Raw genomic sequence first — 26,949 nt, 5'->3', positions numbered from 1 at the left:
TGAGCTCTAAGGTTCCTTCCAACCCGAACCATTCTGTGATTCCATCCCAAGGTGTTCCAGTACACCCCTGCCTTGCCTGTCCCACCCTGTCACGTTCCTGGGTGACACCCTTGGCGCTCAGAGCTGTGACCCTCCGCTCACAGGCCCCCCATCCCGCTGGGGACAGGAGGGAGGGTGATGCAGTGGCTGTCAAACCACAGGACGTCTCTGCCTTCCGCTCGCTGTGTTTGGCAGCAGCAGATCAGCACCCACGATGAGCTCTGTGTGCTGTAGGAAATGGCTCTTCAGGTAAGGTGAAACTTCTAGGTAAGGCTTTGCAGGGTGTTTCAAAATGCTACGTGGAGCAAGAAGTCTCCGGTTTCATCCACCGCCCACAGTAAGGAGAGTTTGCTCCCGCAGTAGAAGAATTCAATTGGTTCTATAAAGACTTGAAATTGGCTTCTTTGGCTCCAGTGAGATGGCAGATAGAAGTCCACCACATCTCCAGGAAGATCTCCCAGTGCCTGTGGAGTCTGTGTCCTGCTGGGAGGATGGTGGCCTTTCCAAGCACTGCCCTGCTGACACCTGCCTTCCCCACAGCATCAGGGCCCCGGCACTTTGCAGCAGAAATATCCTCACTCATAGGAAACACAGGTCTTGAGGCCTTGTGGTGACAGTGAAACCAAGTGCTCTCACAGTCCTGTCTGTGAAAAGCTTGCACTGAGATGGTGGCATGAGGGAAACCCAAAATCCTGTCCAGCTGAGCAGACCCCAGGCAGGGAAAGGGTCCCTGTGCCACAGGCCAAGATCTCAGCTTCCCCCCAGTGTGAGCCATGAGGCAGCAGAAGCACATCCACTGCTGTCTGATGAGTGCTCTGAAACGGAGCTGGGTAGTGCTGCGTGTTTGGTGTCTGCAGGGCAGGGGTGACAATAAGTTGGATGTGAGAGTGGGATTTGGGATGAGCCAAGACACCGTTGCCTTGGAAATAAGGTGCTCATTGCCCTCCCAGGGTGCTGGAGACACCAGGAGTCTGGAGGAAAGGAGCATTAATTTTTGAGTCATTCATTTTTACATGTCCAACAAGCAAAGAATGTCCTGTAGCCCTTTGTTGCTTAATGTTATGTAATGGTTTTTAATGAGGCAGGCCTGGCCTTTGCTTTCCCAGTGGTGAATGAGACAGTTGGCAGGTGATGCACGGGCTTTGTCACCCTGAGAGGCATGTTCTTAAGTTAATAAACAGGGGTTAAGGTTGAGCTTGAACTTGGATTTTGTGCAGCTTTCCTTTGGAAGAGCTTTGCAGCCCTGCAGCTGAGCAGTTCTGTGCAGCAGGAGCTGTGCTGGGAGGGGTGTGGGGGTTCCCTGGGAGCACAGCCAAGTCTCTGGGGGTTTGTTCGTCTTCCCAGGCTGGGGGCTGCAGAGTCTTGCTCAGAGGGGCTGCTTGGGTGTGGGTGGCTGAACGATGGGCTCAAAAAGGTCAGTGGAAATCTAATTTAAACCCGAACAGAGCTGTGTTTGTGCTACAAAAGCTCCATTCTTGCAGACTCTGTCCTTGCCCAATGTTTTCAGGTAAAAAAATCTTTCTGCTTTTGAGGTAGCACTGAGGTACAAACAACAAAGCAAAAAACCCTTTCTCTCATCCTTTTTTAGCAGGGGCTGTTGGCAGTGATGAAGTTTATACTCTGCTTGGTTTCCCTGGTTTGATGCGGGGAGAGGATGGTGCTTTCCAGCAACTTCTGTGCTGTGTGTGTGGGCGAGGGGCAAGCTGAGGCTCTCCTGGAATCCCCTCTCCCCCAGCTCTGCCAATCCCTCTCATCCCAAAGGCGATGCTGGTTTGGGTGGAAGTCTGACTTTGGTGTTGCCAAGTACAGGGAGTATTAAGGAAGGACTGAGGTGCTGGGAGCGGAGGTGGGGTCCCTGTGCTGGAAGGGGCTGCTCAGAGCCGGGAGCTGAAGAGCAGCAGTCTGGGAGCTCTGGGAGTGCAGGGTCAGTGTGCCGTGGGGATGAGGAGGTGTTGGTGCTGACAGGTACAGGCTGGTCTCTGCCTTGAGCCTTGGGAATTCCTGCTCAAACTTGCTGGAGCTCGTCGCTCCATGGGCTTCAGTGGCTGGGGAGGGAATAGGAAGTGCTCGGAGCTTTAACATTTCCTCCAGGGTGACTCGCAGCTGGTTTTAAACCCACACGGTTTTCAGAGGGGTGTCTACATCATCAGGGGATCTCACTGAGAGGTTGTCAGAGCCCCCAGCAGATACCCCAGCTTGAAGTGCCATCATAAGTATCTTGGGAAGGAATTAGATAGGAATTCCAGCATTGTAGACCATCAGAGCTCTCCATCTCACACAGCAACAGGGGATGTTGCCAGGGAGCAGCTCTCCACTGCTCAGTCCCTCTCCTGCCTCCCAGGCCTGCTCAGAGCAGGCAGAGCTGAACAAGGGGCTCCTGGGCTTAGAGGGTCCACAGGACAGCAAAAGGGAAGCTCATTTAACACACCCCATGCTGAACTTAGCAGGACAAACCCTGTGAGTGTGAGATGGTGTGTAGCACATTGGTGCCATGTAACCTTGCTCAGGGTGACTGTTGGGGTGTTTTCTGGAGAAGCAGTGGGCAGACCCCAGTGTTGAAGCAGATTCTGGTTTGGGGTGGTTTTGGCAAGGGCTCTTTGGGACCTTCCTGCAGTGGGGGTGATGGAGCAGCCCCTCTGCTCAGGCTGGGATCAGCAGCATCTGGACATGACAGAGCTGTTCTGGGGTGCAACAGACCTGGCTCTGCAGGGCTCTGGCTGCAGAGTCACGACAGCAGCTCTGCTCCCCTGATCCATGTGGAAAATGCCCATGACATCCCAGGACCTGAGTGCTGCCAGGCTTCAGGTGTACTGACCTCAGTGCAGCTTTCCTTTTCCTCCTCACCTTTCCCTCTCCCTTTTATTGTGCTGCCATCTCTCTGACTGCTCTCCTACCTTGCTGGGATGTTTTCTTACAAGAGCCAGCACACCCGTCGGGAGCTGAGCTGCCTGTGGAGCAGGAACAGCCTGGAGCTTCTTCTGCACTCAAGAGCTGGGCACGGCTGGATGGAGAGGTGGGCACCTTTGGGAATGCTGGTGGCGCAGCCAGAGGCAGGGAGGACAAGGTGTGCAAATTCCCTGCATGGCACCCACGGTTCCCAGCAGGTCTTCTCCAGTGTCTCTCTGAGGATATATAATCACAGAAATGAGACTCAGACTGATGCTGTGCCCGGTGCAGAGGATGCACTGCAGCAGCCTTGGCTGGGTGACAGCAGACACCCGAGGTGTGAGAAAGCACGAGCAGGGACAGTTCCCACTGCTGGTTGTGGTCCTGGCAGGGGACTTGCAGAGCCTGAAATCTGACTTCTCCCAGGAGAAGAGTGTAACCTTCAGTGCTTTGCTCCTATTTTTGTTCAGAGCCAGAAATCAAAGTCCAGAGCGGTGCTTCTCCAGCCAGAATCATTGAAAGGCACTTGTTGTTGTTTTAGGGCCAATATTTAACTTGTGCCTTCCATGAGGAATGTCTGTTAGACTCCAAATATTTGCCTTAAGGAAGAAGTTTGGGAGAAGAATGTCCACTGCCGGCAGGGAAGAAGGAGGGATTCAGGAAATGAGTTTAGGTCTGTGCATGTCCAGGTGTGTGTGGCACAGCCTGTGTTCCCTCTGGCACAGCCCTGGCAGGTACGAGGCAGCTCTGGCTGAGCCACAGCGAGGGAATAGCTGGGAGGAAATGTTTGTGTGCTCCAGCGCTGGAGCAGCACAGGGCGTGTCTGCTCCAGTCCTGCGCTGCCAAGGGGATTTAAAGGCATAGGTTGGGAGCTGCTCTCCAGCTGGGGCTGGTGTGGGCAGCCAGGCTGAACTTCCCGATAAAAGCAGCTTATCAGAAAAGAAATGCCCTGCTGCTTTTGCTTTCGCTGTGTCTGTGGTGGCAAGGGTTCATTAGCTGTGAAATCCTCTGCACTGGATCCTGCTAATGGTAGGATTTCCCCTTCCCTGGGCTGGTTTGATGAGGTGCTCATGGCTTCTCCTCACCTTTCAGTGTGATCCTTCACCTTTCTGTGTGATCCTTCTGGCAGGGTGCCCCAAATAACCAGGTAAAGCCTGCTGCTAGTTCAGTGCTGAGCTTGTCCCACGTTTCTGGGAGAGCAGCTGAACGGGGCTGTGTGCTGGTGTGTGTCAGAATTCGGGTCAGGATGTGGTGGCATCTCAGGCTGCATGGGCTGGTTGTGATGTGTGAGGACACAACGATTGAGAGGAGCCTGATCCTCTTCCCAGCCCCTCTCTGCAGAATGGGGAGGTCAGGAATTCTGGGTCTGGCTGGGAAGTCTGGGCTTCCTTAGCTCCATGGTAACCCTCTGCCCTGACTTGTCGTGCTCTGTGCTGTTGATTGGATGGTTTTGGCCGGGCTTGACTATTTTATGCCTGGATACAGAGAAAACATGTTTCCTCTTGAAGCAAAACCAAAGGCATGGCTGCTGTTTGCAAGGAGAAGGCTTTGCCGGGGCTCCTGTGGGCAGAGCTCAGCGCAGCTCTGAAAGGTTGAGAACTTCTTTAAGCCAATGTGGCAAAGGGCTTGCAAGCAACCCAGCCTGAAGCTTTGCCAAGGAGAGCCAAGCCCAGCCAGAGCCAGCTTTGGTGCTGGAGAAGCAAAGAGGAGTGAGAGCCTCACCCAGCTTGAAGGATAGTGGGATGCTGGGCAGCTGTGGGGAGTCTTGGTCCCTTTCCATAATGAGAGTTGATGGGTTTAGACCCACAAACTGACTGCCTAATGAATGAGGGAGCCAGGGGAGCTGTATCCTGTCTGCAGGGGTTGAAAGAGGTGATATGAACTAGAAACATGAGTAATTAACTCAAAAAAAAAAAAGAAAAGGGGAAAGGTTGGGGTTTTGGATGGAAGTGTGTACTAGAGAAGGGTGAACGTGTGTTGGCTGGGATTTCTGGGACAAACCAGAGAAGTGAGAGCCCAGAAATGAGGGAGAAAGGACAGTCTGTTCGTGCAAATAATGTTCCAGGTATTAATAGCAGCAAGATGAAATGGGTCCTCCTGGGGGTGTATCCTCCATGTTCCTTCATTGGAATGATCCCTCTGATTTTATAAATTAAGCCCTTTGTGCAGGGTTGAAAGAAGCAGGTAAGGGGAAGGGAGGAACCAGTGAGGTTGCACTGGATGTTCCTGTTAGAGTGTTTTGGGATGAACCCCTTGGAAGATTCCTTTCCCAGTGCACAGCACCACCTCTTCAGCTGTAGCCAGTCCTGTGCTCCTCTGTTTCAGTCCTGGCCTTCTCATCCCCTGCAAAATATGCACAGGTGGGGATGAGGGGAGATGAGGAAAAAAAACCTTTGGAATGTGCCTTTCTGATGTGGAGGTTGGTGAAAACCAGACCAAATCCTTAATCCACAAAGCTGTCCCAGTGCTTAATAAAGGGTTGTGAGGCTGATCCTCTGTGAGGGATGGAGCAGCGATAGGATCCTGCACAGCTTGTGGTGTGACCAGGAATGGGATGTAGGTCTCTGGTCCCTCTCTTGTGAAACTTATCCCTCCCTGCAAGTCAGCAGAGTGGGGTGCTTGCTGGGCCTTAGGAGTTTGTCCCAGTTAGTCTCCAGTTGGTTGGGAATCGCTGTTCTCTATCCTCTTTTTTTTTTCTCTGAGATCACAGATGCTTCCACACCCATCTGTGAAATAAGCAGGCTGCTTCCATACCTTTGAGAGGTTGCAAGGAAAACTGTAATGGATTGAGCTGCTGATGGTCCTGTAATAGAGGGGGTGGGAAGATGAACACCTCGTGGATCACTCACTGCTTCCCTGAAGATGCTGCTGGCTCTTGCACGGAAGCTGATGCATGTTATCATGCCACAGAGCATCCCTCTGCCCCAGTTATTCCGCAGGAAAGATTAATTGCATGGTGCTGCTCTTTCCTCCTCATGGTCTGGGCTGTGGGTCCTGCCTGTGGCCCTGGAATGCTGTCCCTGCTGGGGAGAAGAGCTGGGAGCCAGGGCAGCAGTGGGTCAGCTCCTGTGGGGCTCTGCAGCAGTGGTTTTGGCATCTCAGCACACAGAATTTGACAGTTCTTTGGGGAGAGCTTTCCCAGTCAGCCCCACTGGATGCTTACCCTTCCCTTCCCCTCTTGTACCCCCCAAATCTACACGGTGTGGCAATCATTTGAGGGGAAATGTGTGGGGCTTGGAGCAGCCTCGGGAAGAAAGCAGAGGGGAAAATGTGGGACAGCTCAGCTTGGCAGAGCTGCAGTTCTGCCACCCAGAAATGGAAACAGCCCTTGTCACCAGTGGGAACAACATCCCTTCCTCCCACCCTGCTCTGGGACTCTCCAGGACAAAGGGCCTGCTCTGGAGCAAAGGGACTGGGCTAGGACAGAGCTGAGCTGGTGTGCTCCCCCTTTCTGTGTGACCTTAGGTGGAGAAGTTGTGATTAACTGTGGTTTGGTGATTGAAGAGATAACTAGATCCAGGCACCCCTTTATTCCCCTGCCTTGCCTTGCAAAAGGCCACCCCAGATCTGCCGGTGCAGCTGCTTCCTAACCTGGTTCTGTCAAGAGGATATGGGTTAAGGGAAAAAAAAAATCCTACAATTAAAAGTGTTTCTGCCAACCCAGATCCTGCTGACAGAAAAGGGGTTGGGAGTGCTACACATGACAGAAGGCCAAGCAGATCTGTGCAGAGTGACAATCCCCAGATGGCTGAGGAGCAGGGAACCCTGCTGGCACACACAGCTCTTGCCATTGCAGTGCTCAGGCCTTTGGCAGCTGGGCTGGAATTGTTCCGAATCCACTGAGTTGGAGTTTCTGTGGGTCTGTTTCCCCCTTTAAACTGTAGATGGTGTGTGCGTGGCTCATTAAAAACCCCTTCCAGACTACTCAGCTTGCCCCTTGCCCTCATTCCCTGTGGGATGAGTAGCTATCCCACTTCTTGGAGGTGGGAGATGAAACTGTGGTTTTCATTCCTCCAGTGTTGCGTGTTGTCTCTCCCTCTTCCTCCCCTGGTCCCAGGCAGGGCTGGGAAGGAGCCCTGTTGCTTGAGGTACTGGGCAAATCTGTGTCACAGAATCCCAGAATCATTTAGGCTGGAAAAGACCCTGAAGATTGAGTCCAACCTGTGACCAATCCCCACATTGTCACTCAGCCCAGAGCACTGAGTGCCATGTCCAGTCTTCCTTAAACACCTTCGGGGTGGTGACTTCACCATGTCCCTGACAGCCCCTTGCAATGTTTAACAACCCTTTTAAAGAAGAAGTTCCTCCTGATATCCAGCCTGTGTTGATGAAGGTGGCAGGTTCTCTGGTTTCTCAAAGCCACCCAGGTGAGCTTTGGCTCTCCTGTCAGGAGCTGGTTGCTTTGCCAGTCAGAATTCCCAGCCCCTCGCTGGAGCTGCTGGACTGATGGATGGCATCTTCTGGCTGAGCTTTTGGATACCCTGCGAGTGCTCCTAGCATCTCCCTGGCTCTGCACTTGGTTCTCTGGATGGTACAGAACAGCTCACCCTCCCAAGTTGTTGGATTGAGTGTCTCTCCTTTCCCGCAGCTCTTTGGTGACAGCCCTGGAGTGGCAGAGCTGGGTGGTGTCTGTCCATCCCCTGGCAGGAAGGCAGCAGCTCTTAAGAGGTGGTGGTTGCCTGGGGTGGCACAGGTCAGGAGGAGGAGGGAATTGCTGGCTGCAGACATCTGCTCCATCTACCTCCTGGAAATGTGAACCAAGAAACAAATCTGAAACCAATCTGGCAATGTCCAGGTCAGGCCTCTGACCCACTCCTGGGGCTGGGTTACTGCCGTGTGCCGGGTTACTGCCCTGCCTGGAGAAGACACCTGTGGTCAGGACCACCATCCCTGCAGGTGACCTTAGAGGGCACAGCAGCCTTTGGGGACTGGGCTTCTCTGCCTCTTTTGCTACTGCTTTCTGTGTGACATGTGGCAATGTTGTGCCTCAGTTCCCTCTTCTGTAATGACACTTCCTTGGTGACCTACTCTGAGCCAGCTGCCGCAAGGAGCAGTGTAAGAGCTGGGGGGGCATTGGTCTGGAGAGCCCCTGGAGCCTGTGGCGAGGGACATTGGGAAGATAAGATGGATAATGCTGCTGCTTGGATTATTTCCCAGCCTGCTGGGAGAAAAGGAGGTGTGTGTCCAATGCTGGGAGCTGTACGGTGTGGATGCCAGCACAGGAGAGCGAATGGGGTCTCTTTTGGGGAGTCCCACCTGGTGTGTCATGTAAAGAATTTGCAATGGCAGCATCCACACCTGATATCATCTGCTCTCCCTGGTGGCCTGGACTCTCCTGAAACAGAGGGGGTTTTCTCATGCATGACTGCTTGGAAAGCTGTGGTGCAGATAAGACAAGGCAGTCTGCTGTGGCCATGCAGCAGCTTGGGCAGTGGGGATGTCCTGCCCTCCAGAGATGGTGATTTCCAGAAGAGTGAACGTCACCTGTGTCCTTGGCACAGAAATTGTCAGGCTGGTGCAATGTGCTGATCGGTATCCCTCACATTCCTTTTCTGGTCTCCTGTGTTGGGTTTCTCCTGCTTCCTGTGCCTTGCACAGGAGGTGTTTGTGCAGACAGAGTGGAGGGAGTGGTTTTGCTCCTTCTGTGCTCATTAGAGGCTGCAGGGAAGGGAAATGGAACCATTTCTAGTTCTCTGCTAAATTTTGATCTCCCACTCCCTGGAATCTGGGAGCGAGCTGGGATACCCTGGGTTGTTCAGCGATGTTCAGCGATTTGTGCTGTGGGGAGGCCCATGGTATGAGTGGGGACAGCAGTCTGTTCTCTGTCTCCTGCTCCTGAAGTTATTCAGGAGCTGGTCCAAAAGCTGTGAGAAGGAACAAGTCCTGAGTTTGTCACTGTGGTGTCCCACTCTGGGGAGAAGAGTGCTGGGCTTGCCTGTGCTGATTTTCAGTCAAATTCCTCTGTGGGGAAGAAATCTCTTCCAGGTAGATGAAAGGTTTTCAGACCCAGCTTGGTCTTGGAGGAGAAAGGGAAGGGAGACACATGCAACCAGAAGTTTGCTTTTGTTATGGGAGAGGTGTTGGGAAACATCTTTTATCCTTTGGAGAACAAATGTTGATCCCCTTGCCCTGCCTTGCACTGATCCTTTGCAGTGCCGGAAGGAGCACATATGGATTTGAGGCTGTGGGATCTCTGAGGACATCCTCAAATGGGTCATGTTCTTCCTCTGCTCTTGCACGTCTCCCACCAGTTGACAGCACTCCCTGTGAGACAGTGTTTGGATGGCCCCATCATCCCATGTCCTCCCTGCTGCTGCTCCTGGCCCGTGGGCTGCTGGCACGGTTCTGGCTCTGGAAGCAGAGCTCTCCCATGGTGTGTGGGGGGACATCCCACCCCACCATGTGCTCAGACCCTCTGACTCATGTGCACCAAAACGCCTCTGGAGCCTCATCCTGCTGTGATGAGGCTGGATCATCCTGTGGGCAGTGTCCCTCTCCAGAGATGCCCACGACACCGGTGGGGTGGCTCCCAGAGGAGAGGGGCTGGGTGGGAGGCAGGGCTGGCTGGGGAGAGCAGTGCTTCTCCAGGGAGTCCCATGGGACAGAGAAGGCCATAACACAGGGTGTTGGGGGCTGCAGATGATCCCCTTCCTCGCTGTCTGAGAGCTGCTCTCAGCTTTCCATGCATGGGAATTGATAAAGGAGTCGATAAAGCTGTGTCAGCAGGGAGCTGTTGTGTCATGCACTGGCTGCACTGATAGCTGAGGGTCCAGGGCTGCCTGCCACAAGTGGGGACTCATTCTGTAGGTTATGGCAAGGGGGGGGGTGACAGTGGCACTGCAGCCCGTCCTGGGGCATGATGTCCTGCCTTGGTTTCTGTCCTCAGGGGCCTGTGGTTACATAAAGGAGGGAACTTTTGCTGTAGGGCCTTCTCAATGGCTTGTAGTGGAGAGTGTGAACTGGACCCTGCTCTGCTTTCAGTGCAGTGGAGGGAAGCAATGGCACCATACACAGCATTGTGTGTGTGTGATGAGGCTTTGTGATGGACTGGCCTTGTGGTGATGTTTGGGCTGTCCCAGGGCAGGGAGAGCGGGGTGCCTTCCCATCCCCCTGCTTTGGTGGGAAGAACTAATTTCATGGACCGGGATTTGGAGATCTCTAGTAGTTCACTGTTTCAACCATCTGACTTGACACAAATGTTTAAATGCATGTGTGTGCTCTTGTGTATTACTGAAAGATCAGTGGAGGGAGGGAAGACCCTGAAGTTCAACAAAAAGCAGTGCAGAGTGGCCTGGATACCAGGCTGGGAAATAAGCCCATCCCAGTGTGTTGGGAAGTGGGCAGCCACTTGCCAAGACAGCTGCCCCTCCTGCCCTGGTCAGAGCCAGTTCTGTGCCATTCTCCATGGGTCCCTGTGCCGCTGCCTTCAGGAGGTGCTGAGCAGTGGGCTCAGGATCAGCTCTTGGATGGGCACATTGTGGCCTCACAGCTGCTGCAGCATTCCCCTCTCTGCTTTGCTGGGCCATTCTGAGCCAGAGACATGTTCCTTTGATGTTTTCCTCCTGCATTTGTACCTGCTGTTCCTCTGGCTGTGCTGTCAAATCCTCTTGCAGCAGGTTGTCCCTAAGCCCTGTCCTGCCGCCCGTCCCTGGAGCTCTCTGGAGCCAGAGCAGCTCTCAGCTGCATGGCCATGGCTGCAAAGGAAAAGTGCAGCACATCCCTGGCTGCAGTGGAGGTGGGGAGAGAGCCTTCCCCTGTTCTCCCTGGGAAACTGATGGCAGCTCTTCTTCCACATCCATTCCCGGGCGTGCTGCCGGAAGTGCATTAAGATCCCTTATCAAGGGAAAGGCGAGCAGCGCTTCATCTTGTTTTTATGAAAAGTGTTGGCTTTTGAGGGCGTGGGAGTATTCAGGGACAGGGCTGGGGAAGTAGTGTGCTGGTAGAGATGGTCTTAACCTTATTTCAGGCTACAGCAGCACAGGAGGAGGTGTTCCAGCCTCAGATGGAAATGGAAGCTGTTGTTCCCAGCTGCTGGGTGAAAATTATCTATTTGTCTAGAAGCCTGTTTTTTCCTACTGCCTGGTGACTGCAAAGCAGGCTGTGAGCTCTGGGGAGGGGAGGAGGTGGAAGAGGAACTTGCCTGCTCAGAAACCTGACATCTGAATGCAGAGCTGTCTTACCTGGTTCTTGTGGCCCAGCACAGTGGCTGTCATGGCCAGGCTGGCTTTGTGGGTTATGGTAGTGATGAATTTGTGTTTGTGACACATGTAGGATCATACCTTTCACAGAAAGGCTTTTCAAGGGAGTCTTAGAGCTGCCACCTGAATCCGAAGCTAAATCTGGTCTAGAAACTTCCGTGGAACTGGGGATGGAGAGGGCTCAGCAGTGCCTGTTCCAGCTGTGCTCGTGCAGCTCCCATTCCTCATCAGCCAGCTGCCCTTGGGCTGCGTCCCCATGGTCCTGCAGGACAGGCAGGCGCTTGGATCTGTCCTTGTTTGACCTCCCAGGGAAGTAGAAGCTGAGCTGTCAAGTCTTAGGGTATTTTTCCCACAGCATCCAGTGGCAGAGGCTGATGTATGGGATAGGGCTGCCTGCCCTGAAGGTGCTGTGGGCTCTGTAGTCTGTGCTCAGCAGCTGTGTGAGCAGCAGCTCTCCTTCTCTGTTTCCCAGGGTGAGCACACACAGATGTGGCTCAGTGATTTGGGATGCAGACAGTGCTTTGGACACCTGCTTGCAGGCAAAGCCTGTTTTGCAGAGTTACCAGGTGTGAAAGCAAAGCTCAAGTTTTGCAGGAGGTGAGCACTGAGGACCTGCCCTTTCCCAGTGTGTCAGTCAGATCTGCCTGGGCTGTTCTGCTCTGAAACTTCTCAGATTTGGTGTCAGTGGAGCAGCTGAGTCTTGGGCTTTATGCTCTGGGCATGAGAGGATTAAAAGCAATGTTGGGTCTTGACTACAAAGGAAACCTTTGCAGGCTCCTTAGCAAGATGAGCATGCTTGATAATGAATCTGTGCAAGAACTGGGCAGGATGGGACTGGTTGGAAAATGTAAATGTAAATGTATGGATGGGGGAGCAGGAGAAGTGGAAGCCATGGGACTGGTAAACACCTTTTTGCTGGCCAAGTGCTGTGGACTTTTGGAAGGCAGCTGGTTCCTCTCTGCAGCTCGGTTTTCCAGCAGCAGCATGGATTTAATTAGTATCCAGTGTCTCCCTGGAGCTCGCTGCATTGGGGGTGTATTGTCTCAGTTAAATGGAAAACCCCATGGCAGAGCTGCCAGACCCGGTGCATGTGAGGGGCTGAGGACTGAGACCACTGGGTTGAGTCAGTGAGAAATGCCTGAGTGGATCCAGCTCCTGCTGTGACAAGTGGGGGCTCGAGGGAAACGTCACATCTTGGCTGGGGTGGCTGCGTGTGTCCCACGGAAACGCCGGAGCAGATGGGAAGGGATGAAGCACTGGGAGCTGGACTCTGCTGTCCTTTTAAGGTCTCCCAGCCAGAGACTCAGCTTTGTCCATAGTGAACTTCCTTTCTTCCGGTGCTACAAACTCTGGCTTAGTAAAACCGAAACCAGTTTGACATCCTAGTTGGCTTTTCCTGCATTGAACTGGTGAGACAGATTCTGCAGAAAGCAAACCCGTGCCTTCGTTGTTCAGAAGGAGATTTCCTGCTCTGGTTACCTGCCCTGCTACCTGTGCCCTTCCTCTTACGGTAAGAGCAAAGCAGATTTCAGTTCCCCAGGCAGAAATTGTCCCGTGTGAGCAGGGACACGGAGTGATGCAGTGTCCCCATGAGCAGTGGGGTGGTTGGCTGGAGCTGGGTCATTCGCTCATCTTGACATTTGCCAGTTCCATGCCAGCACTTTTCCTGGCCCAGCAGCCCCGAGGATGGCTGTTGCTGGTCATGGAGAAGGGATAGGAGCAGAAGGTGATGGTAACATCCCAGAGGCATCATGGCAGGGCTGCATGAGAAGGTGGGAATCAGGTACCAATTGCTCCCTGAATCTCTCCTGCAAGCGGGGGTTTTGCACTCCCACCACCTTTGGTGCTTTGGTGTTCCTCCTGTTTCCATGCAGTGGATCCCACATGGAATGGGGCCCAAGATGGGCGGGACCAAGAACTGGGAAAGGGCTGCCCTTGGACTTTGTTGGGCATAATCACATCAGAAAAGGTATAATTCAAACTGCAGACCCTTTTGTGGGGTCTGTAAAGTCAACCAAAAAGCTGCTTCCTTTCAAGTCATCTCTCATAGAGCCTCAGTGTGTTTTCTGGTTATGAAAACCAGCTGGAAGTTTAAATTTGTATCTGATGAACCCAAAAAGGTGAATCAACTCTCTCGGGCACTTGGTTCATGGATGAGTTTGTCTGACTTGGGCTGGGTTTGTTATTTCCAGACTAGTTTTCAGATCTGGGCTTATTTTAGCATGTGTGCATTTGCTGTTATTATTTTTCCTAGAGAAGTATTTTCAGCTTTTTGCTTGGTTCCTGTGCTTCTGCTGAAATTTCCATCGTGGTATTTCCAGCTCCTTGGTGGAACACAGTTTAATATTTTCCATCCAGGTGTAGCTTCTTTGGACGAGGATCCAAGGAAAAGAGTGAAATTGTGCATTGGGCTGGGAGAGAATTGGCAGCTCATGGGAGTGGAGATGCTCCATGAGGGTTTTTTTTTTGTGGCCTTTTAAGAGATTTAGAAGTGTCCTTACTCTGAAGGCTGGTTTCAAAAACATGAAGATCTGTGTTGTTCTGAATTTGGACGTTGAGGATCCCGAGTTCTGTGTTTGCACTGTCCAAAGCACAGATTTCTTTCTGCTCATGTGTGCAGGGAGCACATGTTCATCGAGCAGTCCCACTCCTGTTGGCTGAAGAGGGACCTGGTTCCTCCTCTGATATTTTTGGGTGCAAAATGACTCCTGCTGACCTGCTGCTGGAAAGCTGACACTGTGCACACACATAGTGCTGCCAGGCAGGGATTCTCCTCATCCACCCTCAGCTGTGGTGTGAGCAGTGAGAGTTTGGGGTGAAGTTCTCCAGCTGCTGCTCCAGGGGTGTTCTGGCACGTAGCTTGTGCTGCCCTTCTGTGCTCATCTCCAGAGGAGGAAATTTTTTGGGTTAGGATCCTTCCAGCTAGGGAATTCACACCAGCTCTTGAGTGGTGCCTCGTGGTTCCATTGGAAACTGAAAACTCTGCTACTGGTGGTTTGTGCCCATCTTTTACTTCTTTTTTAATTCTGCTGTGTTTGCAGAACAGTTTCAGTTTTGCTTCCACTCCCTTTAGGAGCCCTTGCACGGGGGGACGCTTTGCTCACTGTGGGTCCATGGGCTGCAGGAGCCTGGGAAGGTTGGGCTGGAGTTCGAGGAACAGCTGAGATTTTGCTTTCAAGGCAGCCTGATGGGTTTGCATGTCACCTGGTGTCCTTCAGAGATCTCTCTGAAACCACATGCAAGTCGTTACTGGGTGTGTTGTGAGAATCTGTGGGTGAGACTGAGGTGGGAAGCAGGACCCTCCTTCAGCAGAAGCATTTCCCTGCTGCCTTGTTGAAACTCTGCTACCCTCATTGTTACAGAGGGAATGGTGTGGCACAAACATTAAAAAAATATTGAAAATTCATAGCAATCCACTAAAAAACCATATTTGGGTTCAGAGGCTGGGAGAAAATACTTTTGAAACAATTTGGAGCTTGGTTTGTTGTAGGTTAAGAGCTGACCAGAGTTCACAGTGTCATAAAAATCTCTTGGGGAAGGGAATAGCCAGTAACAAGAGAACATTTCTAATTTAGTGAAAAGTTTAATAGACATGAGAGCTGGAAGAGGAGGCCAGAAAGAAAAATCCATCTTCTTCACAGCACAGCCTAACTCTAGGGAAAAACCAAATGCTTCATTATTTTTTGTATTATCTTTTAATTTATTTTTTTTTTTTCATCCTGGTGGTTTTGTGCCTTGGATGTTTTTATAGACATGGCTGATAGCCATGGATGGATACCTGGGTGAAACCCTGAGGTGTTGGGGCTGACTGATGGCCTGTGCTGGGAGCAGGGCAGCACCTGCACGTGGTAACTCTGTAGTGTCTGACAGGCTCTGCATGTTCCTGCCCCGTTTGCTGAAGTCAGTTTTGTTTATTCTGTGTTACCAGTGCAGTTGGAGGTGATGGTGTGTCTGGTTGTTTGCTCTGAGAGTGGGTTTATGTTTTTAATTCCGGTGCTGGGAGTGCTGTGTCCATCCCTGGGGGCCATGCAAGGGGAGGGCAGATCCTGGCCAGGCTGGAGGTGCCAGGAGTGCCCTGTGCCCACTGCTCTGGGAGCTGGGTGTGATCCTCTCTCCTCAACACGCTGTGTTCTCAATAAAGAGCTGGGAAGCCAGGAAGGGAGGAGAGGTTTGGTACAAGGATGCTGGGATCATGTTGGATTAAAAGCTTTGCTGCCACAGTTCAGGGTTTTTGTGGGTTGGTTGTTTCTGTTGGGTTTTTTTCCTCTGAACACTAGAAGAAATTCTGGTAGAAACATTAGCCTCAGCTTTATTCTTGTCTTCTTTTCAACAAAGAATTTGGATGAAAAAAAAGCATGTTTTGGAAAAACTGCCCATGCAGATTTCTAAATTGTAAATATTGGGGCACCAGAGTGAAACCCCGCTGTTTTTTTTTGCTGAGAGGGAAACCAGCCAGCACTGTCAGTGCTTCAAACAGTCCTGGTGCAGTGGCCATGGTGACAGAGCTGTGTCTGCCGTGTCACCGATGACTCAGCCTGGTGGCACCACATGAATGAGCCAGGTCTGTGTTTGGGGGATGAGGGACACAGGGGACTCGGGCACAGTCAGGGAGGGTGGGCTGAGGGCTGCTCTGTGGGAATCCAAACAGTGGATTTGTGACCACTGGATATTCCCTGGCAGCAGCAGCAGCACAGGTGGGCTCGGTGGGTTTCACAGGATGCTGCTCCTGTCTGGTGGGACAGTTCCTTCAGTTCTGGGCTCTTCTCTCTGCAGATACCTTGAAGCAGGTGGGGCAGGGGCTTGATGAGCTCTCAGCACTGTTCAAAAGCTGAGAAAGAGCCAGCCATCTCTCTAGGGATCTCAAATGGAGGAGGCAGGGAAGTTATCCCAGTGTAACAGGTGGGATGTGAAGGGCCAAGGACTCAGTATACACCCAAATCACCAGGGAAGGGGTGGCAGAGCCAAGAGCTCTTAAATCCCTGGAGCTGAGCTGCGAGGCTCCCCTGGCTCTCAGAACGCGCTGCACGTTCCGCCCGGGTTCCCCGGTGGCTCTGCATCAGCAGTTAAGTAACAAACTATTTAACAAGAGCTTCCTGTTGTGCTGACACCAACACACACGTACAAAGGAGCAAGTGGAGTAAACAGAGCTGTGCTGGCTCCTGCCTCGCTGGAGGCTGGAGAAAGGATTGGAGACTGGGAGGAGGCTGGGGTGCCATCGCTTCTGAACCCAACCTGCTGGGCCAGGGATGGTGTTCTTGTGGCTGCACTTGGAAGAAGCTGCTGGGAAAGTGGCTGCTTCCAGGACTGCTTAGTTTTTAAGGGAATTTCTGGGATGGATAAAGGCCCCTTCACCCCTTGCCCTGCTGCTCCAACTCCTCTGCAGGTGCTCTCCCCGGAGTGGTGCAGTCCATCTTCCATCCTGGCAGGGTGGGCACAGCTCTCAGAGCTCTGGATGTGAGATGTTCGCATCCAGAACTCTCATCTCCACTGGGTTCCTGGAGTTCCTCTGTCAGAGCATTGAAACTCCTGTTTTCTTGAGGGATCCAGAGGAAATGGGGTTAGAGCAAGCCAGTCTTAGTTTGCCATAAGGAATGTTCTGTTGTCCTGGTAGGTTTGCTTGAATCTCCCATGACTGGAGCTGTCGCTGGTGGAGGTCCAAGGTGGAGTGAGCTCCGTGGGCTGCACAGCCCCTCTGCCTCTCAAGCCCATAGAGAAAACTTCCTTTGGGATCAGGATGAGTTTTCTCCCAACAGCACATCCCATGGACCTGAGTTCCAGCCTGTTCAGCTGCTATGCCCAGCTCGGAGGAGAGGTGTGTGTCCAAGGGTGGAGGAAGCTCAGGAGATGTCTCTGGAGCCTGTTGGATGGTCACTTGGTGAATAATGGTCACACTCTAAGTGGAGACCAGTGACAAGTGGTGTCCTCAGGGGTTGGTACTGGGACCAGTGGTGTTCACATCTCTGCTGGTGACACAGGCAGGGGGACTGAGGGTACCCTCAGCAGGTTTGCTGGTGACACAGAGCTGTGTGGAGCAGTCATGCTGGAGGGAAGGGATGGAGCATCCACAGGGACCTGCGGAGGTGGGATTGTGCCAAACTCATGAAGTTCAACAAGGCCAAGTGCAAGGTGCTGCCATGGGCTGGGACAATCTCAAGCACAAACACAGGCTGGATAAAGAATGAGTGGAGATCAGCCCTGGAGAGAGGGATTTGGGAACTTTGATGGATGAGAAACTTGATGTGCCCCAGCCCTGTGAATGCAGCAGTACCCATTGCAAGGGCTCCCCTGGGAATCCTGGTGAGGCTTTCCTTGACCCCCTGTTTTGGGAAACCTCTCTGTGGTGGCAGAGCTTTCCCTGCTCCATCACGAGCGGGGCTGGCTGCAGCTCTGCAGGCTGGAACATGTGTTTAACAACAAACCCTTGCAGACATCATTTGGGACCGCCTTTAGCTTGCTCTTAAAGATATTTAAAGACTTTGCTTTGTTTTAAGACTTCTGATCTTCCTGTAAGCTCAGCCTCTTCAACTTTTACAATTTATTGGGACTTGGTTTCAACTGTGTAAGGCCACTGGTTGCTTTTGGTCTGGATTTTTGCGCTGGGAGCCAGCTAATGGGTCATCCTTTGGGACACTGGGGTATTTGTGATTATTTTTAGCCTTTAATTGGCAGTGATCTGTACTTGGAGCTCTAGAGTGTCAAGGGCTTTTCTCTTTGTGCTCTCAAGAAGCTTTCTTTTCTCTTTCATCTGGATGCAGCTGTGTTTCCCTTCTGCTCACAAAGTGCAGAGTACATGTGGAAACCAGCTCCAAGAACCATCCCAAAGGCTGGTGAGGCTCAGGGAGCAGCACTGGGGATGGCAGCTGCTGCAGGACACCTGAGCAGCACCATGGACCTGCTCCCTGACCTTCACCAGCCACTTCCCTGCTCCAGGCCACTATTTTTTCCCCTCTTCTTCCCCTCTTTTGTCTTGCCCCGTTTAGCTGTAACCTCCTTCGGGCAGGAACACGGTGTGTGTGTTCATATAAAGGGCTGAGAACAATGTGCCCCAGATGGTTTGTACAAGTGCCTTCTCGGCAGCCACGGGGTTTCATTCTGCAGGAAAGAAATTCTTAAAAATACAACTCCTCAGCATCTTATACTTGCAAATGTGGGCAGGAACTTCCCGAGCCTTGATATTTTGGTCCAAGTCACAGAGACAAGGGGTAGCACTAGAACTGCAGCTTTTCTTTTAAGGAAAAAAACAACTCCCCCCAACCCCAATTCCCCTTTTCTCACCCTTTCGTCTGAAGTAAGCCACTAGAGTGGCTCTGACCTGCTTAAAACCAGATGGCAAAGAAAAAGGACCCAGTATTTCAAGAAAAGCACTATGATCTCCCTCTTTGGGAATCAGAGGGTGTGTGGGCTTGCCCCCTTTTTATGGCACTTTCGGTGCTTCTGAGGTTCTGTTTTGGGGGTGCTGAGACACTTGCCTGCAGTTTGTTTCCCTTCCAGGATCCCTGGCTTGGAGCACTGGCACTGCAAACACCACAGGGCACTGCTTATTTGCTTTAAGACCACAGCTTGCTTTGGAATTTCTTCTGCCAAACTTCAGGCCAATTCATTTTTTTTCTTTATTTATCCCACTCCCTCCTAAAGAGAGAAACAAGTTTTCTTAGTCTCATCTTGCATCAGATTTGATTCCAGGCCAGCAAATCAAGCCTAGAAGGTGCTTTCCGGAGGCTGCTTGCCTCACTGTGACCTTTTGGGAGAGGATTCCTGTGCAAAATGGAAGGATGTGACATCAATTTTATCCAGGGAATCTTCCCCCATCGTGCTGCTGCCTGGGGAGGATGGGTCAGGTCTGGGTCCCTGTTGCCTGTCCAAAGGCTGCTGTGTTTTAACAAACACAGGGGTTTTTTTGCTCCAGAGCAGTGGGAGATCTGGGATTTTACCAAAAGTTTCTGTTTCTAATTAGGTTGTTCTCAATTTTAAAGGCCAGTGATCCCTTTATGGCACAGGGTGGAAAACCTGAGCAGTCACTGACACTGCACAGAGGTGGGTCCTGCTTTTGTCCCGAGGTCCAGGGAGCCACTGTGTCTTCTTGGCACTCCTGGGATGAGGAAATAAATTCCTCCCAGCCCTTGGCTCATCCACAGGGGAGGCTGGTGGGCAGAGTGTGAGGGAGCATCACTTGCCCTGGCCTGACTCACAGGGATGTGGTTCAGGGATTTCCTGCTGCTCTGACTGCCTGGTTTGGGAAAGGGGGGATTGGAGGATGGCAGTCCCAGCGTGGGGGGCTGGGCTGTGGCCTCGCTGGGTGAGAATCTGGCCCAGATGCCTGAAATTGGGGTTTGGAGTTGGGCCTCTCCATGAAGGCTGCTCCTGAGGCTCTGCAGGCAGGACCAGAGTTGTGCTGTGCTGATCCCTGCGTTTGTCTGGGCTGGGAGAAGGCAGCACAGTCTCCCTGTGCTCACAGGAAACAGGATTTAATTTTTCCCTTCTGTCTCACTTCATTGTCTGAAATTCCCTAGCAGAGGCTGGCCCATAACTCTTCAAAGAAAATAATCCTGGGCACCGGGGCTGGAGCTCCCTCGGCTCTGGCTGTCGGCCGCCTGACTCTGTGCAAACAGTCTGGGCCTGGAATCCCCTGGGACTGAGCATAAAGGTCTGATTGAGAAGGAAAACAGGTTATGGAGCAGCAGGGCCTGTGCATCACCGCCTGCTCCCCTCTCCCAGCGTGTGGCTGGAGCCGTGTCCGGGGACAGCAGCTCCCAAAGCGCCAGGCGAGAGCTGCCTGCTCTGGGAGCTGGGAGGCTGTGGGGGAATGGCTCCCGGCGTCCTGTGGAGGTGGGAGAAGCATGAGGAGGTCGGGAGGGCAGCACCATGTGCTGAACCAGAGCGGAAATTATTGGGGGAGCGAAGAATGAGCAGGATGTCACGTGTGGGCCGTGCGCGCTCGGGGCTGGGGCAGAACAAAGCGCAGGGAAACCCTGCTCCTGCCGCTCCCACCCTGCTTCCTGCTGGCACGGACATGCTGCTGGGGGAAGGGAGCATCAGGGCAGAAGCCAGCCCGTGGCTGCCCACCTTTGGGAGAGCTGGAAGGCTCCCTGTGCCTCAGTTTCCCTCGGCTGAGGTGTGCTGGTTGCAGCAGGATGGTCCCCAGTTGTTGGTGTGCTGGAGGTGGCCTTGGAGAGCCAGGCTGCTGTGCTCTAGGGATGTTTCAGAGGTGTTGGATGGAGGCTGGAGCCTGTGGGGGCAGGAGGGGGCTCCCATGATGCATGAAAGCCTTATTCTCCTGTGCTTGAACAGGCAGGTCCCACCAGTGGGACCCCTGCACTCTGCACCTTTGGAGCTGCTCTGGTCCCTCCTGGAGAGCAGTGGCAGTGTGCCAGGATGCTGTGGAGAGGTCAGGAGGGGGCTGGGAGCAGGAAAGCCGTAGGTGGGGGGCCCTGGACCCTTACACAGCCAGTCCTTCCCCCTGCTGAGCTCTGGCAGGTGTCTTTTTCCCTGAGTTGCTCTTAGAGCTCCCACATTTCCCTCTGTGCACCCTTGAGCACGAGAAACTTTTTTTTTGTTATTAATAGCTGTTGAGAGCCAATAAAAAGTTTTCCAGGGTTTGGCCAAGTATCAGAGCTTGCAGTGTGTTCATTTCCTGGAGCCCAGCGATGGAGGGGGGGTTTGCTTGGATAACCCATGGGGTCAGCAGGAGTCTGTGGCACTGGGGGCTCTTGGGAGATGTCACAGGGGCCTGCAGAGCCACAGAGGGAGGTGGGGAGAGTGGGGGGGAAATGGAGATGTGGGTCTCTCACATGCCCTCCCAGTGTGTGCCCAGATCCTGCTTGACCCCCTCTGTCTGGGTTTAGCTTCCTGACTGTCCTTCCTGCCTCCCACACGGGCATCCCTGTGAGGAGGGACCCAGCCTGACCTTCCCCCAGTGCAGGGGAGTCCCATTCTGGAGGAATGCTGGAGGGAGGGAGGGAGAGCGCAGATCCTTCTTGGGCCCCTGGTTCCTTGAGCACAGAGCATGTCAATGGTTCTTTTCATCCCACTCTTGTGTCCAGAAGGAAGCAAGGGATTGGTTTGGCCTTGATGTTGTGCTGCTGTACCCACGTAAGGACAGACAGCTGCACAGGGATGTGTGTGGAGCCAGTGTCATGGAATCATGGAGTAGTTTGGGTTGGAGGGACCTTTAAAGGTCACCTCCTCCAGCCCCTGCCATGAGCAGGGCTGTGCACACAGGAAGGAGTTCCCTGGCTCAGGGGGCTGAGCTGATTCCTGCCTGTTTGTGGGAGCAGAGGGGAACCTGGATAACCCCACCAGCAGCACGGGGGTTTCCAGCAGCCTCACTGGAAGCACGTGAGGCATGAAAGGTGCTGCACCCCTGAGCAAACAAGCTTCCATGAGCATAATTTGCTCTGGCAAGTGTCACAGCATTGGCCCAGGCTGCAGCCAAGGGGCCTCGCTCCCAGCTTTGCAATTAAAATCTAGGTTGGTTGATAAGAGCAGAGGAAGAGGCAGTGGGATGTTAGTAAGTTCCTGTTTGCCAAGTGGGTGTTTTCCCCCAGCCCAGGTGGGCTGTGGTGGGTGCCCTGAGTGTGGCTGTTCCCCAGGAACCGTGTCCTGGGCAGGGCTACTGGCACAAGATCCTGGCCCTCCACAGTGGAGGCTGCTGCTGGAGTGGGAAGTGCTCCAACTCCACTGGCCCCTGCCCCTGGATCCACAGGGACCCTCCCAGCCAGGTGAAATCATTTTCATTGCATGGGCAGCCCATGCCTGGCATGGTGTGCCCATAATGCTGGATTCACGTGTGTCCTGTGCTTCTGAGGGGCTCTCAGAGTCCCTGGCTGGTGCCTCCAAACGCTTCCAGAAGCTGCCAGCAGCCCTTCCCCATGGGAGCAGTTTTGCCCCCACATCACTCTTAGGTGTCTCCAACATGGAGACACTCATCAACCATTACACCTCTGACTGACCAAACTTTATTAAAATTAACTTGTCTATTTATTTAAAGCAACATCTCAGGCATGGAGCACTCTGGAACCTGATTTTTATCCCAGCTCCTCCCACCCCTCAGCTGCAGCACTGTCATTGCAGCAGGAATTACCTGTCTGCAGGGAAGGGGCTCTGTGGAGCTGGGGGCAGGAACCCAGAGCCCACAACTCTGTTGTCCTCTGCCACCTCATACTGATTTTCTCCCTCTTGTTTTCCACAGCTGGGAGACCGAGGAGCTGCGCTGGGAGGACCCTGTCTGCAGGATGTTCTCTCCACCAAAGAACTCCCTGTGACCGGCGATGATGACAGTCCCGGCGGGACCTTGGGAAGCGCTAACATTTCAGTAGCCCAGCACCCGTGGACGGCCACTTTCCCCTCCTTCTCCAGACCCCGCCCTCCCACCGCTCACCGGGATGGTGTATTAACCAAGAGGAACCCTGCTTCTTTCCTCCTCACCCTTCCATTTTCGGCAGCTCTGGGATTTGTATGGCAGCAGCGTAACCGTGGAGAGGCCGGGGTATCACAAACTTATGGATTTTGATAAGAGAGGAGGGAAAGGGGAGCTGGAGGAAGGTAAAAGGATGTCCAAGACAGGTGGAGGAAGGAGTGGTCATGGAGGCCGGGGTGCTGGAACCAACTCGGGAGTCTTAATGGTGGGTCCCAACTTCCGTGTCGGCAAGAAGATTGGATGCGGCAATTTCGGGGAGCTCCGTCTAGGTGAGAAGGGTCATCTTTGTCCTCACTGTACTCACTCGTGCCAGGATTGCCCTGGCATCCTCCTCCTGCAGCGGGAGGAGCTGGCACAGGCTGTGGCCATGGGCACTGGGGTGCTGACCGGCCACCCAGGGTTGAAGTGTTGCCCCTTGCAGGTAGCCCTTGTTCTGCCACAGAGGATCTGCTTCCTTAATCCTTTCACGCTGTGCTTGATCTACCAAGGCCCATCCCAGCCTGAAGGATTGCGGAGGTGTTTCCCATCTCCTCCCCATGCCTGTCATTCTCTGGGTCTGTCAGGGAGAACCCTACAGTCTGGGTGTCTCTGTTGTAAGAGGTTGTGACCATGGAGATCTGGGTGTCCCCCAAATCCAGGAACACTGAGTGAGGAAGGATTTGGGAGATGTCACTGTGTGCTCACCAAATCTCACCCCGCTTGTGCTCTGGGTGCTGCCCTCCCACTGTGCCTTGGGACAGGGGATGGAACATGGGGGCCTGAGGGATATTCACTCTGCTGGGACAAACATCTAGGGAGGAGAATCCATGTTTTATCCTGGGTAAATTCTTCAGTTGTTGAAACTGGTTGTTTGCGAGATTCTCCTGAAATTCTGTGCAGGACAGAGAAAGGGAGGAATAAAACCCAAGCATCTTCCATGGTCGCTTTCCATTTTGAACCAAGTTTATCAGGAAACTCATCAAGCAAACTCCTGTTTGTAGGGTGGAGAGGTTTCTCCTCTCCCAAGACTGGGAATGTCCCTGGAGACTTTCAGCAAGCTGTTAACCCTTTGCTTGGCATCAGGCAGCTGGGAATGGTCTGGCAGGGCCAGGCACCTCTGTGCCAGCAGTCTGGATGTCTCCAGGAATGCGCATTGGGTGGAGTCCCTGCCAGCTGTAGTGCTGTCCTTGGCTGTGAGTGCTTTGGGAAGGGGCTTGTGCTCTGGAAGAGGGAGGAGAGGCAGTCCCCAGAGCCTGTGACAGCCACAGGCTGTGTTGCTCTGTGATATTTTAAGCAGCGTCTTCTCAAACCAAGCTCTGAGCTAAACCTGCCCTGACCGTGGGCCCAGGGAGGAGCCGTGGCAGCCCTGGCTCGGGTGGGGTCAGCTCCCACCTCCCTGAGTGGGGAGTTAATGTCAGCTCTTCCCAGTGTGACAGACTGGCTGGTGCCAGGCTCACCCGTCCCGTCCCTGCACTCCCGGCGGGATCGCTGTGTAATTGCAGAGCCGGGGAAATGCTCTGGTTAAAATCCAGCCAAGCAGTTCCTGTGTTCAGCTGTCTCTCCCAGTGTCATGAAGAGCTCTGAGCCTTCCTCCAGACCCAGGGCTTGGGGAAGGAGAGGTACTGGGGGATTTTGCCGCAGCAGCTGCTCCTTTCAGTTCCCTGTGTGGATCTGGACACTCCTGCTGTCAGTGCCTCCCTGCTTGGCAGGGACAGAGAGCCCTGAGCTGAGCAGGGTCCACCTGTGTCCTTGCACCTCCTTTTCCTTGCTTGCCACTGAGCATTGCACAGTGGATCCGTGTTCCTGGATGAGCTGGATCCCAGGATCCTCCTCTAGGCAGAAGGCTGGGGCTGTGTTGCTTTGCTGTGCTCAGTGCTGAGGGTCAGTGTGACCCCCCTGCCGTGGCCTCCCCCTCATTTCCCAGGGGCAGCAGCGAGGGACACGAGTCTCACATGGATCTGAGGAGTGTCTGTCAAACTGACAGTGAGGTTGCTGCAGGGACCTGGGAGCAGTTGGGCTCGTTTTGCTCGTGGCTGCAGGGACAAGCAGTGAGCTCTCGCTCCAGGGCTCCACAGTGGTCGATTCTCGCAGTGAGAGTTTGTCCTTGCCACCAGCAAGAGAAGCTTCCAGTCCTTTCACGTGGCTTTTTTGCTCTGTCAAAACCCTGCAGTGCCTGGCCATAACATGGTACAGGCCTGAGCACGAGATCTCATCACAGCAGTGGGAGCCACAGCTATGTGGCTTCTCTCCTAAAATCACATCTCTCTTCCTTAGGTGTGTCTTCGAACTGCATCAGGGCTCAAGAATGCTTTCAGGATTTAGGGATTCCTCCAACTGCAAATGAATGGCAAGGGACCAGAGGGCTCTTGCTGTGAAGTGGTGGCATGAGCAGGGATGTTCTCCAGCTTTTGCTGGGCACTGATTTTTCCTCTGGAAATAGAGAATTCAGTCCTCAAGGCTTTAGAGGCCAAACTGCAGCTCAGTATTTAAAAGCTCCCAGATCTTCTTTGGCCTTTTTCCTCTCATAACAAGGTCCACAAGATCTTGAAAAAATGTACCTGGAGGTGACACCTCCAGCTCCCAGTGGTGGGGATGGAGGAAGGGGACATTATCTTCCTCAAAAAGGTACCACTTTGTCCTATTTCTCCACCACACTGAGGGGCACGTGGTGATCTGTCCTTAGGGTGCTTCAGCTCAGCTGCCCCACACAAATGTCCACCCATACAGGAGGTGTCCAAAACCAAGTGATCTGTTTAAAGATGATATATAAAATCAATTGGCATAAAGCATTTGTGGGAAGCCAGAAGGGGAATGACGTAGGCAGGAGTTGTGGCTGCCAGGGCTGTGTGTTTGGATCCTGCATCTCCTTGTCCCTGCTGGCCTTGGCATCCTGGGCAATGGTGCCTGTCCCAGTCTGGCAGTGCTGCCAGGCAGCTCTGCCCTGGAGCAGCGTGACTGGAGAGCTGGGCTGGGAGCTGGAGCGGGGTGGCTGCCCCAGCCCTCTGGCACTGAGGGACAGGTTTAAGTTGTGCAGGTCCTGGGCCCTATTACCTTCTTATGTCCTGGAGCTTGACCCTGAGCAGGTGAGTGCTCATCCCTCCCCCTGCCAGCCTCCAGCTGTAGTCCAGCACCAGCCCAGCTCCTCCTGGGAGTTTCCAACAGCATCCCAGGGCAGTGTCTGCTGTCTGCAGCCCCCTGAGCTCCCCCTGCCCGTGTGCTGCCCATAGCCAGCCCCACTCCATGCCTGGATGGGACACTGCCCTCTGAAACACAAGGCAGCAGGGCACTGGTGGCAGTGGGTGACCAGAGTGTGGCTCATGTGCCCTGGCACTGGGCACAGCCGAGCTGCAGCCCTGCCAGTTCCCTGCCAGCTCCCTGCACCCCGGCAGCGGGGCCAGCACACTCACAGAGAGGGTTTGTTGGAGCAAGCTCCCCTTAGCAGCTACTCAGGAGTGCTTGGGATGGGCTGGGGGTAGGGGCAGAGGAGGAGAACCCAGACATTGGGCAGAAAGGTCAAAACTGAGCCCTGGGTGCTGTGCAGGTCCTTCCCTGGTGCAGGGCTGCCTCAGAGCCAGGAACTGCCCTTAGTCCTGGCCCCTTCCTGAGCCTGGCCCAAGGCTGGTGCTGCTGCCAGGCTGTGCCATGGAGCAGCCCCAAGGCAGCCTCAGCCTAGAGCAGGGTGCAGGGAAGGATGGGGGGAGATCTGGAAGCAGCTGCTGCCTCTGTTCTTCCAGCAGTAAACTTCTGCAAATGTGCTTTTTGCAGCTTCAGTGCCCACCCCTCTCCCCCAGCCTGCTGCATGCATTACTGCTGGCAGCTTGGAGTCACAGCAGCTGTTTTCCTTCAAAATGAAAAGCTGGAATCTTTTAGTAATTATCTTTTAAAGTAAACTCGGGATTTGGGAGGGAAAAACACGGGGGGTGAGTCTGTGAGCCAGGAGCAGGTCACTGCCACAGCTGGGCCAGGGCCATGCCCCAGCTGAAGGGTCACATGCAGGTGCTGGGGACATTCCCAAGCTCTCCTGAGCCGTGGCTCTTGGGTCTGTCCTGCAGCCTCCCAGGAACTCACAGAGAGTTACTTGGGGCCACAAAAGGTGCCTTCTGAAAATGTGGCTGCTTGTGACACCATCTTGTCTTGGGCTGTGCAGAGACCTCCCTGTGAGCACCCGCAGTGTGGCCAGGGGCTCAGCCACCTCCCAGAGGTCAGAGCCACAGAGCCACCACAGGCCAGAGGTGGCACAACAAACGGGTGTCTTTGGAGGCTTTGGGAGAGAGGAACCCACACAATTCCTGCTGCTCCTGCCTCCCTTCTGAAGGCTCAGACTTGCTTTTCCCCCTGGTTGTTCAGAGTCTCCTTTAGAGAAGATCAAGCTCTAAAATAACATTTTTCTTCTGATGGTGTTTAACCCCAGCACTCCACAGAGCTGTTGTT

The 26,949-nt window shown here is 53.5% G+C and overlaps 1 protein-coding gene across 2 annotated transcripts in view; it reads left to right on the top strand.

The window, feature by feature from the left end:
- CSNK1G2 (casein kinase 1 gamma 2) overlaps window positions 1-26,949 on the top strand; it is a 42,747-nt gene that overhangs the window by 3,549 nt on the left and 12,249 nt on the right. For both annotated transcript variants that reach the window (XM_058858690.1, XM_058858689.1), the window contains exon 2: window positions 22,312-22,808. In XM_058858690.1, the coding sequence (XP_058714673.1) occupies window positions 22,622-22,808 (187 nt within the window). In that variant the 5' untranslated portion in view covers window positions 22,312-22,621. The remainder of the gene's footprint in view (window positions 1-22,311; window positions 22,809-26,949) is intronic.

This window comes from Poecile atricapillus, chromosome 28 (assembly GCF_030490865.1).
Source record: "Poecile atricapillus isolate bPoeAtr1 chromosome 28, bPoeAtr1.hap1, whole genome shotgun sequence".
NCBI lineage: Eukaryota > Metazoa > Chordata > Aves > Passeriformes > Paridae > Poecile > Poecile atricapillus.
This window is presented reverse-complemented; position numbering and strand designations above follow the sequence as displayed.